Source organism: Balaenoptera musculus, chromosome 11, assembly GCF_009873245.2.
Source record: "Balaenoptera musculus isolate JJ_BM4_2016_0621 chromosome 11, mBalMus1.pri.v3, whole genome shotgun sequence".
Classification (NCBI taxonomy): domain Eukaryota; kingdom Metazoa; phylum Chordata; class Mammalia; order Artiodactyla; family Balaenopteridae; genus Balaenoptera; species Balaenoptera musculus.
Window position 1 is genome coordinate 97,199,297 of NC_045795.1, and position 18,131 is coordinate 97,217,427.

At 48.3% G+C, this 18,131-nt stretch overlaps 1 protein-coding gene across 1 annotated transcript; it reads right to left on the reverse strand.

The window, feature by feature from the left end:
• Nucleotides 1-4,084: 4,084 nt before the first annotated feature.
• GHRL (ghrelin and obestatin prepropeptide) lies at nt 4,085-8,750 on the reverse strand. The gene is made up of 5 exons (XM_036867740.1): nt 8,680-8,750; nt 8,036-8,171; nt 7,696-7,812; nt 4,708-4,816; nt 4,085-4,232 (listed from the first exon to the last, which is right to left on the reverse strand). The coding sequence occupies exons 2-5, from the start codon at nt 8,141-8,143 to the stop codon at nt 4,213-4,215; spliced, it is 354 nt and encodes a 117-aa protein (XP_036723635.1). The 5' UTR covers nt 8,144-8,171; nt 8,680-8,750; the 3' UTR covers nt 4,085-4,212.
• Between the last annotated feature and the right edge of the window lie 9,381 nt (nt 8,751-18,131).

Here is an 18,131-nt window from a genome sequence, read left to right on the forward strand (position 1 = left end):
ACCCAACACAGCCAAAAATAAATAAATAAATAAATAAAATTTAAAAAAATTCAACTGAAAAGAAGAATCCCTGGTAACTTCTTAAAAGTTCTGCTGCCTTTGAGCATTAACTCTAATTTTACTGCCTGGAAACACCCAAATACACTGCTGCTGCTTAGCTGTGAAAAATACATAGACACCTTCTTTGTTCCAGAGCAACGCAGTAGGAGGAGGAAAAATTGAGTACACGAGGGTGTTGTTGATGACTCGGTTGTACTGTGGGCTTTGGACTGTGAACTCTGATGCCGCTGGGTGAACTTTGGAGGAAATTCTGTTTCACTGCTTGCAGTCAGTCTTCCAGTTTTGTCCTAAGGTATCCTTGAACACAAGTAAGTGCTCAAGCCCAAAGTAAACCCGTCAAAAGGGAGGCTCTGTTCCAAGAATGGTAAGGAAATTTGGTATCTGTTGATGCCTCATCTCAGATGCACAGTCATTGGTGTGCGTATTTCCAGCACATTCCTCACTGTCTCAGCTCTGTCCCAGCTGGACATATGGCAGCTGTGTCCACTGGACAGTGATAGTCTCTTTGTGGCTAGAAATCTGCTCTTGGCCTTTCTGGTGTTTTACATCTCTCTTTCTGTATTAAGTTTGGGACCAATAGTAATCATTTACTGTGAACACTTTCATTTTTGCCTCAGGCATTTCTGTAAGATCAGGGCAAAGGGCCACTGAAGTGTACGGTGCTTGAATAAAGTGTCCAGGATGGCAACAGAACTGTCAGTCAGTGGCCAGGCAGCCCTGTGCTCCCTGTAAATGCTCATTTGTCAATGATGTTTGGAAGTGGATTCAGACTAAAGGAAGGTAACCAAGCGTGGATCTCTATTCTTCTGTCTGTACACCGTCGTAAGAGAATTTTTTACCCCTCTGTAAGCGTGTAAGATGTTAAACACGGGCTTCCCTGGTGGCACAGTGGTTAAGAATCTGCCTGCCAATGCAGGGGACACGGGTTTGGTCCCTGGCCTGGGAAGATCCCACATGCCACGGAGCAACTAAGCCCGTGCTCCACAACTAATGAGCCTGCAAGCCACAACTACTGAGCCCGAGTGCCACAACTACTGAAGTCTGTGTGCCTAGAGCCTGTGCTCTGCAACAAGAGAAGCCACGGCAATGACAAGCCCTCGCACCGCAACAAAGAGTAGCCCCCGCTCGCTGCAACTAGAGAAAGCCCACGCGCAGCAACGAAGACCCAACGCAGCCAAAAATTAAAACAAATTAATTAATTTAAAAAAAAGTTAAATACATGAGCTGTTATACTAATGTACTGGGTATATTATAAAATAAAAAAGTTGTTTTATAAGGAGGGGTTTTTTTTCTGCAGCAAATATCTTGCTTAGCCCAGGGGTATATACAGCTGCTTTGGCGAACCGGAAGTTAGTGTTGTCGGGAAGTGACATGTGCAGGAACAGGTCCGAGAAGGCTGACATGGGACCAGGTTTGAAATGCTACGTTTTCTCAAGTGTGTTGCCTGTTTCCTGTGATCAGTTTTATTTCTGCCGGTTGTTGACTTGAAATTGTCCTCAGCCCACTCTAAGTTGACCCCGTGTATTATGAAAGAAAATGAAAAACAGAAACAGAAGGAATCCCTAGGACCCTAGGCAGCAGGGCAAGAGGGTGACATTGGTGGAGAAGCAGCCGAACGTGGGGGAGTGGGGGCCTGAGCCCACAGCTCTGGGTGAGTCAGAAACGTGTTTGCTCTGTGACCTTGGGAAGTCACTAAATTCCTCTGAACTTCAGTTTTCCCCCTCTGAAGTGGGTCTGTTGTGAAAATTCACTGAAATTACATTAAGTTCATGTAAGTATTTAGAAAAGTGCTGGTGCACAGCAAGAATGCTGTAAATGGTGGCTATCAGGATAATTGAATGTCTACTATGTGCAGGTGTCCTCAACGGGAGATACTGTGTTCAATCTTGACAGTGACCCGGGGAGGTGGGTGTTTTACATGGGAGGAGCCTGAGAAGTTCAGTGTCGTGGGCTGGACCAGACAGCTGGTGTTCAGATTCAGGTCTGAGCCTGAAGGCCTCAAGCTTTCCACCCCACCATGCTGCCTGGGACAGATGAGAGAGCCTGACTAGAGTGGGTGCTTAACCTCTGTTTCTGGAGTGAATGACCTAGGCAAGTGGGAGAGAAGGCTTGTGTGTCCCTTGAGAAAGGAGTAGGGCTTGTCTTTGTGGAGGAGCATCAGGTCACGAGCATTCCCCCCAGGGCCTGGCCCCCATCCTCCCCGGAGCCCCGTCTGGCTGCTTCTCCAGCAGGTCAGGAGCTGGTTTCTTGGGCCCTTTGCCTATGTTTGAGTCTTGGTGCCTCCGCTGGGTGTTGAGAAGAGGGCGGTGGGCCTGGCTAGTGATGATCAGGGTTGCACCCCTACTAAGCTTTAGAGCTGGGACGTGCCTCAGCTCCAGGCCCGCGTGTGGGTCTCTGCATCAGAGCGAGTGGCTGGCTCACTGGAGGCGGACTTCTGCTTCCTCTCTCCCTTCACCCAAGTAGTTCACCTGCTCTCCAATACCTTAGATTCCTCTAGTGGGGATAATGCCTTTCAAAGTGTGATTACCACTTAGAGGCAGATGCTTTCAGAAGCAAGGGCTCGGTGAGCTGCGTCACTGCACGGTCAGGTAGTCAGGTGTGTGGTCCCCCGAGAGATGGAAGAGTGTGTATATGTGTTGTGTGCCCAATGCATGGGCATGGAGCTGACAGCAGAGCTGGGGCTTAGAGAGTTGTGGGGGGGAGATAAGTGAAAGAGGGAACAGGACAGCTTTTTCATGCGCTTTCAGTTTTGTTGAGGGCCCCCTGGCCAAGTCTGCATTTTCCTCAGTTATATAAGAGTCCACACCTGCTCTAAGCCAGGTGGGCCGACCTGGCTCTGCTGCCTGAATAGGACCCCGTGGCCTCTAAGCCACTTTATATATGCGCCTGGGGGTCGTGTTAAAATGCAGATCCTGATCTACTAGGGTGGGGGCGGGGCCTGAGACTGCATTTCTAAGGGTCTCTGATCATGTGACATTCCACGGACCATGTGTGGCTCCTCACTGAGGCATGGTGGTGGGGTTTCGGGGTGCCCGCTTAGTGTGATCAGTGCTTAGTGCTGTAGGGCTGTGCCTTGAGTGCCAGATGGCCAGAATTTCACTCGAAAAGATACTTGGCTCCTAGAGGGAGCCCTTTGTGACAGAGGTTTCTCCAGAATATGGATGTTACCCCCAGCTTCGCAGAGGGGCATCCTGCATGTTTCTGATGGGTGCGCACCTGTTGGGGTGGGCGGTGCTCCTCCCCTTGTGATCACGCATCCATCGTCACTAGCTCTCAAGTCAGTTCACATGTTTATACCAAAGAGCAAGTGACTGATAAGTGACATTCCTCCCAGGAAGACTGGGTCTTCATTGGAATTCAGTTGTGGAATTTAAGGACCAAGGCTCACTTCAGCTGTGAGCTGGAGTTGGAAGCGTTTTTGGACATCAACCTGGTGTCCCAAATCAATGAAGGAACCAAGGTAATGGCCAGCCTTGGCCACATGAGGTGGCGTCTGCTGTGCCAGGTCTTTTCAGTGGACGAGGAGGAAGGAGGAGTTAGGTCAGCTGTGTCCAGCAGTGGCTCTAGCCATTGTTAGCGGCCCACTTAGTCCAGCTTCAAACTTAGGCTCTCACATTCCCAGCATCCTTTTCTGCCCATGGATGTCAGTTCAACGGCTGTTGGCTCTGATAGTGTCACCTGAAGTTTTCCTGTCCACACAGGCCTTGCTGGTTGTTAATAAGCTCTCAGTGCAACTTTGCATCGGGAAGCTCTGATATTTAAAGGAACTTAGTCTTTCTTCTCCTTTTTCTCCTCTGTCTCACCCCTCCTTCCCCCTTTCTGTCCACCTCCTCTCCCCCAGTAGCCTTATCTGCTTGTAGAAATGGGTCTAATTTGGTTTTCTAAGCATTGACACCTCGTTGCTACATGTTCTTCTTTTCTCTTCCCATTGACCATAGACCAAGAATGGGGCAGGGGGTGTTTTTCAGTGAAATGTGAAATTTTCCTCTTTCGTGAAATAAACATTTTGAACCTTCACCATCCAGTTTGAGCATTTATTCACCTCCTAGGCTGGTACCCCTCAGAGCTGGGAGTGGTCTCGGAAGTGTTCTGGAAGCCAGGTAAGTGCTTCTGAGGGTGGGAAAACGGAGAGGTGGCTGGACTCAGGGCCCGTCACTTGTCGGCTGGGGTTTCTGAAAAGCAAGAGGTCAAGTCAAAGTGCTGTGTCTGGGACTTCCCTGGTGGTCCAGTGGTTAAGACTCCGTGCTTCCACTGCGGGGGGCACGGGTTCGATCCCTGATTAGGGAACTAAGATCCCGCATACCGTGCAGTACAGCCGAAAAAAAACCAAAACATCAAAAAAATAGTGCTGTGTCCGCCATCCTGCCAGTGCCATCAAAGTTGGCTTTTCTTCCACAGGGTGACGGAGGTGGTGTGTTGTAATGGGGGGAGCGCTGGCCTCAGAATATGGACCGTGTGATTTGGGCACATCCCCTAAAAGCTGGGGGCCCTGGAACCATTCCCCCGCAGGTACTGAGGGATGACTGTGTTTGGGAAAGAGGAATTAGAAGCTCTTTTGAGAAGCGGGGATGGGGAAGAAAACTTCTGTTTTGTCACCCATAGGCGGACTCACATTGGGACTCCGAGGAAACTGGAGAAAGGACTTACCACTGGCGTCTTCCCAAAGGACGTCCTGAAGAAACTTCCCCAGGGTCTGGCCGTGCTGGTGGGAGTGAGCCCCTGACAGCTTGATCCCAACGTCAAAGGGGGCGCTGAACTAGGAGGAGGACCCAGGAATTGTCAGAGGTCACACCCTCCCGTCCCTGCCCCGCCCCCCGCCCCCATCCCAGTGGAGGCCCTGGGCTCTCAGGAGAGGGAGAGAGGGGGCCTGGGGTCCAGCAGGCACCACTGAGGGGACAGCTCAGCCAGGTTACCCTCCTGCCCAGGCCTAGTCTTAGCGTCCGCACCATCTTTAGGAGGCTTACCTTGTACCCTCTTTCCTTACCTCTGAGGAGGTTACTGATAAAAGCTGTGAGGTCCCCTAGATCAAGGTTCCCCGCTCCTTGCAGCTTAGGAAGACATAAGGTTGAATGGCCAGTGGTAGAGTTTCAGGCCCTGGCAGGGTGATCTGGGGAGCAGGGTTCTCCCTGGTGTACACAGCACTAGCCCCCCACCTTCCTCCCTTCCCAGGTGGTCTTCCTCTCATTTGCACAGGCCTCTCCTTGTTCTGTGGGAAATTGGACAGGAAGCTGACTTCTCCCTAGAACGATGCTCTGAGCCAAGTTTGTTCTTCTTTCTGTGCCTCCGTCTCGTCCCTTCCACAGGGAGAGCACCCCATTTCCCCTAATTTCTCGGCATCCTATGAGATGATTTACTGGAGCTCAGTTTTGGGTGAATAGGAAGGAGCTCTGTTTTCGGCCACATCATCGTTTCTCACCTGGGGAGTGGAGACTATCTTTAGCTCCGTTCATCCAGTAACTGCCTGGGTTCCTGGCCCTGTTGGTCACTGAGATTCTGGATGAGTTGACGCAGGGATCTTGGGGCTGAAAGGGAGCCCTTGGTCCTTGGTCCTCCTGCCTCCTTGGCCTCCAGACAGGACACGTGAGCCGCATTTTTCAGATAAAGGAGCTGAGGCCCCGACTTGCCTGGGGCCACAGAGGGAGGTGGAAGCAAGGGCCAGACTGCAGGCCTGAGTCCACCAGCCCTGGAGCCTCTTTGAGCCCCCGAGCCGCTGCCCTGCCCTGCGTGCAGCCCTTGCCCTGGTCAGTCCCAGGCTGAGCCCCTTTCCCTCCGGGCAGGAGCCACTGTTGCTCCCATTTCACAGATGAGCTGAGATGCTCAGAGATGTTATTAAAACAACAGATATCTGTTGGTCCCCTTTTTAAAATTTACCTCCCCCTCTTGTCTCCACCATGAAGGTGGAGCGAGTGGAGATGATATGAGTGATTTTGGGGGAACTGAGGCCCCTCTGTCCCCTCCCTTCAGTAAATACTCATTTCCCCTCCACCCCTGTGGTTGATGCAGGTGGTTGGATGACCCCAGCAGACTTTGCAGCACCACGAGCACCAAGCTGGGGACCTGCTGGGCTGGTTTGCACCCTGGAACCGGGCGACGGGCAACTGACGGGAGGTGCAGCAGCTGTTGGATAGGGGAGCGGCTTCGAGCGACTTGAAAAGGCGCCTTAGTGTCTCATCTGGTCAGTGGGGGATGGGTGGAACTTGGTCTTGAAAGCTTCCAGCTCTGAAACTTGATTTCAGGAAAACTTTTGGAGGGGGTGTAGGGGCCTGGGATGAGTGAGGTGGGACCCCAGCCCTGGAGAGGTTCGGGGGGCACAGCCAGAGCTCTGCAGCCTGTGTCACAGGCCTCCCACCTGCCTCTGGCGTCCCACCACCGCCGACATTTCAGACTCCTGGTTCTAGCGGAGCCAGGGCCTGCCGTTTGCTCTGTGGAAACTGGAAACATCCAGCCGTGAGTCATCAGCCACTGGAACCTCTTCCCCGCCTGGGCTAACTTAGGGTGTCTCTGGCCCCACTGGACCTGGCAGTCTCACCCGGAAAGTTCCCTGGTTTTAGTCTAAGGATTTGCAGGCCGATGAGTGGGAATGTGGCGGGTGGGGTCTCACATGTGGCGGAGGAGGCGCCTGGTGAGGGTCAGAGGGCAAGGGTTGGGGATTTGACCCCTGAGGGGAGGAGAGGCTGGGAGTAGGTGGAGGGAGGCCGAGGCTGGGCAGAGACTTCCTGGGCCACCTGCTCGCTCTCTGCCAGACCGGTGATGGGGACACAGGGCTTGGGGACTGGAGTCTCCCAGACTGTGGGTCCCACCTCTGCCCCATGCAGGCTGTGGCCCCTCAACCCAGTGAGCTCCCTCGGCTGAACCTCGGTTCCTCATCTCTAAATGAGGGCACAGAAACCAGCCCCGCTGACCTCACAGGTGGTTGTAGAGGTTAAATGCTACGCAGGAGGGTAAAGCAGCCGGAAAGTGAGACCGCAGTTACTAACAGTAGTTACTAGGCACCAGCCGGGGATTCTGGTTTCCCTGCGTGCGGGTATCTGTCCTCGCCTAAACTCTTGTCAGAACCATTCCCCGGACCGCGGCTGCCCGACGGGTAACTATAAAACGCCTTCTCTCCTAGTTCTCCGTTTCTCTCTAAATGGCTCCCCTGCCCCGTGAACTATTCATCAAAGCTCAAGCAAGCCTGATGAGCCCCATCCTCATCTACAGGTGGGGTTTGGTGAGAGCTGGGCCTGCTGCTCACCTGTCCAGGCCGCCGTCTGGTAAGATTTGGTAAGGTAAGGTCTGAGGGGCCCGTGAGTCAATCAGAAAGTTTTCTGCAGGAAACGCCTCCAGTCTGTGACCAGCTCTTTCTTCCTGAGTGTCTATTTGCTGGCTCCCCTCTGCGATCACCTGTCGTCTGCTGGCGCCCCCTCTCCCCTCTGCTTGAGGCTCATCCTAATACAGCGAAGTTGCTTAGATGTTTGCCTGTTGATCGGCAAAGCCGGTCTCACTGAGCCCAGTGGTGCAGAGTCCACTGTTTTTGTGCTATTTAATGTTCCTTGAGTGGCTGGTAAGTGAGTCCCTGTGGATGGCCGCCTCTCCACGCCCTCCCGCGCCCCATCCCCTCCACTGCTGAAAGTACAAAACTGCAGAGGGACCCACCTGGATTTCCAGCTCGTCCCCTGCGCCTTCCGCCTGACTTCTGACTTCTGCGTCAAGCCAGCCTTCCAGGGCCCGGGGCTTCGGTTTGGCTGACAGCTTCTTGGATTCCTTTCTCTGCTGGAAAGAGGAGGTGTTCTCCTTAGGGCCCTAAGCCCCCTTGTCCTTCCAGAAGCAGAGTGAGGTGTGGGCCCACGGTCAGACCCAGAGTCCTCCTTTGTGCTCTGGGAGAAGAAGGCTGAAGCGCAGAGAGGGTGAGCCGCTGCCCAGGTCACGCAGCTCATGGCAGGGCTGCAATGCGATTCCCCAGTCAGAACGCAGGGCTCGTGGGGGGACGTCTCACCTGCACTTTCTGGTGTTCGGGGCTCAGGAAGCTGGAGCCCGCCATGGCCAAGTCCACCCAGAGCACACTGAGGAGCAGCAGGCTGCAGACGGTCCCTGGGGAGGGCATGGCCTCGGCTGGCTGGGGACAGGTGGGCCTGGAGGAGAGAGCGTCTCTGGGCAGCATGCGCCCCCCATTCCATCCCCTCTTTTCCCCCTGCTTCCCTCCCTGTGCCTCTGAGCCCAGCAGACAGGCTGGAGGGCTCTGACCTGGACCTGGGGCCATGACTGCGGAGTAGAGCGGCTCTTAGCGCCCTCTCTGCCCGCCTCCCCCAGGTAGGAGCGATGGAAGGATGTGTGTGCTCTTTTCCAAGACTGTTCATCTGGGGGCAGAATGCTTGGCAGTGGGGCTCCCCATGTCCTTTATCCCAGGCCCCGAGGACCTTGTGCCAAGTTTCTCGAGGATGTATGAGGAAGCTGAACTGGCAAGGTCCCAGGAGACATGGGGGCACTGGGGTGGCTCCCAAGCCCAGCTCTGAGCAGCCAGGCTGCCCCAGGTCATGCGACCTCCCCGAGTTCAGATGGGCCTGCGGATGCCTGGCGGTGGAGGTGAATTAACCCATAAACAGACCCACCTACATGCAAGGGAGTCGCCAGAGTGCCTACCTGGGATTCCTGGTGGAGGTGGCGACTGTTGGCTGCCTGGTCGTTATATAGGCAGCCGGTGTTTGTTTTAAACCAGCAACCCCACCTCAGGGCAGCCCAGTATCCGGGGGCTGATTGACATTCCTTGGGAACTAAAAATGCTCACGTCGTCCTCTGGGTAGAAATCAACAGCGGAGGGCAAACGCCCCGAGAGATGTCTGGGTGGCCTGGGACAGCCACGTGAGGTGGCCATCTGCTCCTCTCCGCAAGCGCGCCTGGCCCTGGTTTAGGTGGGAGGGAGGAGAGCGGCCCTGGGTCTGGTCTGGCTTTGCTGCTCTGGGGCCTTGGCTTGCTGGCCCTTCTGCCACTCCCTTCCTCCCGGGATAGAACGAGGTATCCTCACTCGAACTCAGGAGCTTATCCTGCCCCTGCGCTCGCTGCTCTCCATGAGGGATGCTGCTCTGGCTCCCACACACCCCGAGCACATGGGACGCTGGCTCTTGGAATTCTCACACGTCCCCGAGGGAAGCCCCATTTTTCAGATGAGGAAACTGCGGAGGAGCAGGGCAGGGATCATCTCCAACAGGGGCTGAACTCCAGTCCTTTTTTTTTTTTTAAATGCGTAGTATGATCCTATTTTATGGAAGAAATACAAGACAGAAAAATACAACAAATATAGACAGCCAACTATCTGGAAGGACATATGCTATTCAATTTTTTCTTCTTTGGAATTATTTTTAGTGCTTAGGTTGAATATTCATTTGGTAATAAGAAACAAGCAAATAAGGAAAGTCTTACTTTTGTGTAACTCTTGGTAGAATCACATGCTCCACCTTGCAAAAAAAATCAAACCTAAGTCTATAGATGCTGTAGTTTCAATAACCAACTCCCAAGAAATACAGGGGATGGAAGAGTGTGTAAAGCGGACCCACAGGGATGCAATCAGCCCAATACAAGCTGAGGGCAACAATAAGGGGCAAGTGTCCAATCCTTTCTTCTGGGTGGTGGTGATGGCTGCGCTCAGCTTGGTTTTCCTTAATGTGTGCGCTTGTCTCCCCTCAGCCAGCCAGGTTCTGAGAGGAAGCAGAGTGCCCTGGGGGCAGGAGAGCCGGGACCTGGTGCTGCCACAGGTGACCACACACAGATTGGCCTTACGCAGATCATTAAGCGTCCCCCTGCTCACGGCTGCCTCTCAGAGGGGCTCTGAGGATTAACTGAGGTGATGGGTGTGAAATCCTTTATAACCTGTCAAGTACCATTCAGATGACAACTGTTTTTTGTACCCTGGCCAGCCTTTGCCACGTCAGATGTTCACGGACGAAGAGTGCATCAACCACGTGGGGGATTCCTTACGTGCCCGCAGCGGCTCATCCCACGGGATGCCCAGGTGGTGACTCCTAAGGGCTCGGTGAGTTGTCTGCGTAGACGTTCTAGCATTCCAGAGGAGGAGCTCACTTCTGGCTGGGCTCGGGCTGGGAGGGTAGGAAGGGCTCCATGATCCAGGCGGCGGAAGTGGAGCAGGGCTTTGAAGGGAGGGCACCGCTGCAGGCAGAGGGGCAGGAGCGGAGGGGAACAGCAGGCGTGGGTGTAGACTGTTTGTGGCCCCAGTGAGAAGGCTGGGTGCTCGGAGGAGGGTGGTAATGGGGCGGGTTGTAAGAAAAGGCCTAGGCGGAGGTGCGGGGCTGGGATAAGCAGTTTGGAAGCTGGTGGCCCAAGGAGTTTGGGCTTGATCTGGAAGAGGGAGGCCACTGAAGGCTCTTGAGCAGAGGAGTGACAGAACACGACCTTAAAGACCTGGGAGGCTGCACCCTTATTTCACGGGGGGAAAACCTGAATGCCACAGGGACCACACTTTCCCTAAAGCCACGCAGCCCTCAGTGGCAGTGCCCGGACGCCCAGCCAGGCTCCTGAGCAGGACGGGATGGGGCAGGGGAGCCAGCAGAACGCTGGTCAACCAGTGACCGCCTGAGATGGTTGTCAGGGGGCACTGGACCCTTGTGGAGACTCTAGGGACAGTGGGTGCCCGGGAGGGGCTGGACTGAGCCCCTCAGTAGAATGTGGGGACTGAGTACCTCCTGCTGGAAAACTTCTCACCACCAGTGCACTGGGGGGCCGGAATCCTCCCGCAGTCCCAGCAGAGTGTAAGCGTGTCACCTGGAGGCCTTCGCTCTTGCGGGCCACCTGAGCTGATGCCTCTGGGCCTCGGGGCTCAGAAGGGCTGAAGGTGGAGCAGGTAGGGAGATGCTAGAGAAGTCCTGCAACTGTTTCAGAGCGTGGCCCCTCCTGCCCCCCCGCCCCAAAAAACCCCAAACGGACTACGGTGACCAGGCCCCACGGAGACGTGAGGCCTCCTTCAGTCCCGGCCCTGGAGACAGGAGCTGCCAGTGTTGATCTTAGATAACACCCCGCAGGCAAACACCCACACCTGCTGCTGCGTTCCCTTCCGGAGCAGAAAGGTGGCCTGCGGGCTGGAAAGCACCCGGAGCACATCCCGCAGAGCGGAGGCTGGTTGGGGGAGGGAGGAAGGAAGGATGCCGGATACGCCGAGGGAGGGGGAGGCGGCACCCAGAAAGTACCTTGCTGCCCACCCCCGACTGTGGACGGGGTGTAGATGGGGTGGGGACGCACGCAGACCTGAGCCCAGAGGCCTTTGAGGAGGACTGTGTGGCTCGGGGGGGAGGACCGACTTGCCCCCAGCACGTGTTTCCCCTCGTTTGAGTGTGGATAATGCCAAGGCCAGTCTGTCCGTCTGTCTCCTTCTCTGAACCTTCCTCTGGATTGCTTGCTGGTTGGTGGTTTCCTTCCCACGGCAGGGTCTTGAGGGCCCGGCCTCATCCACAGATAAGGACACATCATCACTGAATTAATTGCTATATGTCAGTGGTGTCTGAGAGCAGGTTGTGTACGCTTTCCACTGTCATTCTGTTTGTACTGTTAAGTAGTCGGCTGAGCAAGGAGTTTTTTCATGAATTTGGCCAAACCTTGGTCTGAATGAGGCAGATTCTGGGGTAATAGAAACGGGTTTCATTTTTTTGAGATAGCTAGGGCTCCTTGGTGGGGCTTATCTTTTTCTCCCTGTTCTGGCTTCCATAACTTGTAGAACAGCATCGATCACTAGAAGTATCATGCCAGTCATGCAGTTAAAAATTCCTTAGGAGTCACATTAAAAAATGCAAAAAGAAACAGATACAATCAATTTTAATAATATACTGTAATATATCCAAAATACTATCAATTTGACATGTAATCAATGTTAATTAGGTATTTTGCACTGGTTTTCTTTTTACTAAATTTTCAAAATCCATTGTGTATTATATTTTCACAGCACATTTCAGTTCAGACCAGCCACATTTCCAGTGCTCAGCAGCTACTTGTGGCGCACGGCTACTGCACTGGACGAGTTCTAGATCATCATGGGTGTCACTCTTACAACTTCCACATCCTTAGCCCAGGGCTGTCTCATCCCTCCTGCTCCAAACCCAGCCTCTCCCACTGGGGCTTCCCTGTTCTCCTGCCATCATGGGGCTGGAGCCCCCAGTATTGGTCTCCTATCTTAAGTCTTTCTCTCCCACAGCTTTTGCCCTCAGCGTTAAAATATGCCCAGGTCTCTCTAATCCTGGAAAGGTCTATTGATGCCTTCTTGCCCTCATGCTACCGTGTCCAGGCAGAATTTCCTGTCCCTGTATCCTGTTCCTTATGGGTACTGGCCCCTCCAAACTCTGTAGCTTGACTCCCCGCACCCCCTGCCAACCACTGTGCTGAAACTGTTCTCAGAGCTACAGGTAGCGCAGTCTAGGGATGGCTAAGAGCCCTAGGATCTCAGGGTGAGGCCTGTAGGGTCATTAATCTCAACCGCAGGGTGCAGACTTGTGCTGGGCTGCAGTGGATTCACAGGGGAAGCGGTAAGAAAGCAGACTTTTTTATGCCTTATCTTCGGATTCTGATCCAGTAAGTCTGCAGTGGGGCCTGAGATTCTGTATTTTAAGAAGTATCTCAGGCACTTCCTTTCTGATTATAAAATAATGTTTCCAGCAGAAAATTTGGCCGTATGTAAGATAAACTCTCTCTCCATGTATATTTGAACTTCTTATTCTGGAAAATTTCAAAGTTACAAAGAAAGCAGAGAGAGTAATACAATGAGTCTCCACAAGCATTCATCATCAGTTTCAACATTTATTAGCATTTTGCTTTGTGTATTTATCCCCCATACTGTTTTTCCTTTGGGGGGAATATTCTAAAAGCAAATCTCAGCAATCATGTAATTTCAGCCTTAAAATCTTCAGTGTGTATCTTTAACAGATAAAACACACTCTCTTAGTCTACAACAACCCCCTTACCTAAACCTGATTCTTTTTCTGTTGTTTGTTTCTACATTTATTAGCATTTTTTCCTTCAGCAATTATTTTATCACATTGATATACAGTTTGTACAGGAAAGGCAAGAAAAATACATGATTTTTTTTCTACTTACTAATGTTCAAAATAAGGACAGTCTCTAGATCCATCCACGTCTCTACAAATGACCCAATTTCATTCCTTTTTATGGCTGAGTAATATTCCATTGTATATACATACGCACCACATCTTCTTTATCCATTCATCTGTGGATGGGCATTTAGGCTGCTTCCATGTCCTGGCTATTGTAAATAGTGCTGCAATGAACATTGGGGTGCGTGTGTTTGTTTTGAATTACGGTTTTCTCTGGGTATATGCCCAGGAGTGGGATTGCTGGGTCATGCAGTAATTCTATTTTTAGTTTTATAAGGACCCTCCATATTGTTCTCCATAGTGGCTATATCAATTTACATGTCCACCCACAGTGCAAGAGGGTTCCCTTTTGTCCACACCCTGTCCAGCATTTGTTGTTTGTAGATTGTCTGATGATGCCCATTCTAACTGGTGTGAGGTGATAACCTCATTGTAGTTTTGATTAGCATTTCTCTAATGATTAGTGATGTTGAGCACCTTTTCATGTGCTTCGTGGCCATCTATATGTCTTCTTTGGAGAAATGTCTATTTTGGTCTTCTGCCCATTTTTTGGATTGGGTTGTTTCTTTTTTTAATATTGAGCTGCATGAGCTGTTTATATATTTTGGAGATTAATCCTTTGTCTGTTGGTTCGTTTGCAAATATTTTCTCCCATTCTGAGGGTTGTCTTTGGTGTTGTTTGTAGTTTCCTTTGCTTTGCAAAAGCTTTTAAGTTTCATTAGGTCCCATTTGTTTATTTTTGTTTTTATTTCCATTACTGTAGGAGGTGGATCAAAAAAGATCTTGCTGTGATTTATGTCAAAGAGTGTTCTTCCTTTGTTTTCCTCTTAAGAGTTTTATAGTGTCTGGTCTTAAATTGAGGTCTGTAATCCATTTTGAGTTTGTCTGTTTGTTTGTTTATTTATTCATTCATTCATTCACACACACACACACACACTGTATTTTATTTTTACAAGAGGTAGACTGACACCAAGCATTGTACCTGGATGACCACAACAAAAGCAACAATGATTGCAATTACCAAACATGAAACACACTCATACTGTGTCATAATATTGACATTCAGTCCAGTAATCCTCCACTGTAACAGCTCCTTTACTTTGCAGTGAAAATTGATTTGTATATTCTTTGCCTCTGAGTCCTTGTGGGATTTTTTTTTTTTAATTCAAACAAAGTCACAAAAATTATACTCATCCTCATCAGTTCACTCAGTCCCATGTAATTAATTTTTTTTTCATCTTGATCTTTTGTTAGCACTTTTATAAGTTCATCAGTTTTTCATTAGAGTTCTGAAAATGCTTATTCTTTCAGTTCAGCAGTACAGTCAGTTACCAGAAACCTGTACTTGTCAGAGTCTTTTCCATGAATTTCTTGAAGATGAAACCCTTTTATAGGAACATATTTGCAGAAGCATCAGAGTACACCCAGAACTGTCTGTAAATGACAAAAGACTTAAAAATGACCACGGTTAAAGATTTGATGAAAGTTCATAATAATGCAGTTGACAAGAAAATTAGTTATTTCTGAGATATATATACATTTTAAAGTAATAACTAGGATTATGACTTATAACATTATACCAGAACATATGATTTTTAGAAATTTCATGTAATGTCTGGAACATTTATATTAACATATTTCCATACAAATAACCCAATGAAAGTTTAGTATTAGTTTGTTTTTTTATACTGCAGGTTCTTATTAGGCATCAATTTTATACACATCAGTGTATACATGTCAATCCCAATCGCCCAATTCAGCACACCACCATCCCCACCCCACCGCAGTTTTTCCCCCTTGGTGTCCATATGTCTGTTCTCTACATCTGTGTCTCAACTTCTGCCCTGCAAACCGGCTCATCTGTACCATTTTTCTAGGTTCCACATACATGCGTTAATATACGATATTTGTTTTTCTCTTTCTGACTTACTTCACTCTGTATGACAGTCTCTAGATCCATCCACGTCTCAACAAATGACTCAATTTCGTTCCTTTTTATGGCTGAGTAATATTCCACTGTATGTATGTACCACAACTTCTTTATCCATTCATCTGTTGATGGGCATTTAGGTTGCTTCCATGACCTGGCTATTGTAAATAGTGCTGCAATGAACATTCGGGTGCATGTGTCTTTTTGAATTACGGTTTTCTCTGGGTATATGCCCAGTAGTGGGATTGCTGGGTCATATGGTAATTCTATTTTTAGTTTTTTAAGGAACCTCCATATTCTCCATAGTGGCTGTATCAATTTACATTCCCACCAACAGTGCAAGAGGGTACCCTTTTCTCCACACCCTCTCCAGCATTTGTTGTTTGTAGATTTTCTGATGATGCCCATTCTAACTGGTGTGAGGTGATAACCTCATTGTAGTTTTGATTTGCATTTCTCTAATAATTAGTGATGTTGAGCATCTTTTCATGTGCTTCGTGGCCGTCTGTATGTCTTCTTTGGAGAAATGTCTATTTAGGTCTTCTGCTCATTTTTGGATTGGGATGTTTGTTTCTTTAATATTGAGTTGAATGAGCTGTTTATATATTTTGGAGATTAATCCTTTGTCCGTTGATTCGTTTGCAAATATTTTCTCCTATTCTGAGGGTTGTCTTTTCGTCTTGTTTATGGTTTCCTTTGCTGTGCAAAACTTTGAAGTTTCATTAGGTCCCATTTGTTTATTTTTGTTTTTATTTCCATTACTCTAGGAGGTGGATCTAAAAAGATCTTGCTGTGATTTATGTCAAAGAATGTTCTTCCTATATTTTCCTCTAAGAGTTTTATAGTGTGCAGTCTTTCATTTAGGTCTCTAATCCATTTTGAGTTTATTTTTGTGTATGGTGTTAGGGAGTATTCTAATTTCATTCTTTTACATGTAGCTGTCCAGTTTTCCCAGGACCACTTATTGAAGAGACTGTCTTTTCTCCTTTGTATATCTTTGCCTCGTTTGTCATAGATTAGTTGACCATAGTTGCATGGGTTTATCTCTGGGCTTTCTATCCTGTTCCATTGATCTATATTTCTGTTTTTATGCCAGTACCATATTGTCTTGATTACTGTACCTTTGTAGTATAGTGTGAAGTCAGGGAGTCTGATTCCTCCAGCTCCGTTTTTTTCCCTTAAGACTGCTTTGGTTATTCAGGGTCTGTTGTGTCTCCATAAAAATTTTAAGGTTTTTTGTTCTAGTTCTGTAAAAAAAATGCCACTGGTAATTTGATAGGGATTGCATTGAATGTGTAGATTGCTTTGGGTAGTATAGTCATTTTCACAGTATTGATTCTTCCAATCCAAGAACATGGTATATCTGTCCATCTGTTTGTGTCATCTTTGATTTCTTTCATCAGTGTCTTATAGTTTTCTCAGTACAGGCCTTTTACCTCCTTAGGTAGGTTTATTCCTAGGTACTTTATTCTTTTTGTTGCAGTGGTGAATGGGATTGTTTCCTTAATTTCTCTTTCTGATCTTGCATTGTTAGTGTCTAGGAATGCAAAAGATTTCTGTGCATTAATTTTGTATCCTGCAACTTTACCAAATTCATTGATTAGCTCTAGTAGTTTTCTGGTGGCATCTTTAGGATTCTCTATGTATAGTATCATGTCATCTGCAAACAGTGACAGTTTTACTTCTTCTTTTCCAATGTGTATTCCTTTTATTTCTTCTCTGATTGCCGTGGCTAGGACTTCCAAAACTATGCTGAATAATAGTGATGAGAGTGGACATCCTTCTTGTTCCTGATCTTAGAGGAAATGCTTTCAGTTTTTCACCATTGAGAATGATGTTTGCTGTGGGTTTGTCGTAGATGGGCTTTATTATGTTGAGGTAGGTTCCCTCTTTGCCCGCTTTCTATCCTGAAAGTTTTTATCATAAATGGGTGTTGAGTTTTGTCAAAAGCTTTTTCTGCATCTATTGAGATGATCCTATGGTTTTTATTCTTCAGTTTTTTAATATGGTGTATCACATTGATTGATTTGCGTATATTGAAGAATCCTTGCATCCCTGGGATAAATCCCACTTGCTCATGGTGTATGATCCTTTTAATGGGTTGTTGGATTCTGTTTGCTAGTATTTTGTTGAGGATTTTTGCATCTATATTCATGAGTGATATTGGTCTGTAATTTTCTTTTTTTGTAGTATCTTTGTCTGGTTTTGGTATCAGGGTGATGGTGGCCTCATAGAATGAGTTTGGGAGTGTTCCTTCCTCTGCAATTTTTTTGGACGAGTTTGAGAAGGATGGGTGTTAGCTCTTCTCTAAATGTTTTATAGAATTCATCTGTGAAGCCATCTGGTCCTGGACTTTTTTTGTTGGAAGATTTTTAATCACAGTTTCAATTTCCTTATTTGTGATTGGTCTTTTCATCTTTTCTATTTCTTCCTGGTTCAGTCTTGGAAGGTTGTACCTTTCTAAGAATTTGTCCATTTCTTCCAGGTTGTCCATTTTATTCGCATAGAGTTGCTTGTAGTAGTCTCTTATGATGCTTTCTATTTCTGTGGTGTCTGTTGTAACTTCTCCTTTTTCATTTCTCATTTTATTGATTTGAGTCCTCTCCCTCTTTTTCTTGATGAGTCTGGCTAAAGGTGTATCAATTTTGTTTATCTTCTGAAAGAACCAGCTTTCAGTTTTATTGATCTTTGCTATTGTTTTCTTTGTTTGTATTTCATTTATTTCTGCTCTGGTCTTTATGATTTCTTTCCTTCTATAACTTTTGGTTTCGTTTGTTCCTCTTTCTCTAGTTCCTTTAGGTGTAGGGTTAGATTGTTTATTTGAGATTTTTCTTGTTTCTTGAGGTAGGCTTGTATTGCTATAAACTTCCCTCTTAGAGCTGCTTTTGCTGCATCCCATAGGCTTTGGATCGTCGTGTTTTCATTGTCATTTGGTTCTAGGTATATTTTGATTTCCTCTTTGATTTCTTCAGTGATCTCTTGGTTACTTAGTAACGTATTGTTTAGCCTCCATGTGTTTGCGTTTTTTACGTTTTTTTCCCCTGTAATTGATTTCT

Coding starts and splice junctions, on each gene's coding strand:
- GHRL (XM_036867740.1), bottom strand. CDS start 8,143: ATGCCCTCCCCAGGGACCGTCTGCAGCCTGCTGCTCCTCAGTGTGCTC. Junction 7,813..8,035: donor CCGAACACCAGAAAGTGCAG/GTGAGACGTCCC, acceptor TCCTCTTTCCAG/CAGAGAAAGGAATCCAAGAA. Junction 4,817..7,695: donor GGGACGAGCTGGAAATCCAG/GTGGGTCCCTCT, acceptor TCCTCCTCCTAG/TTCAGCGCCCCCTTTGACGT.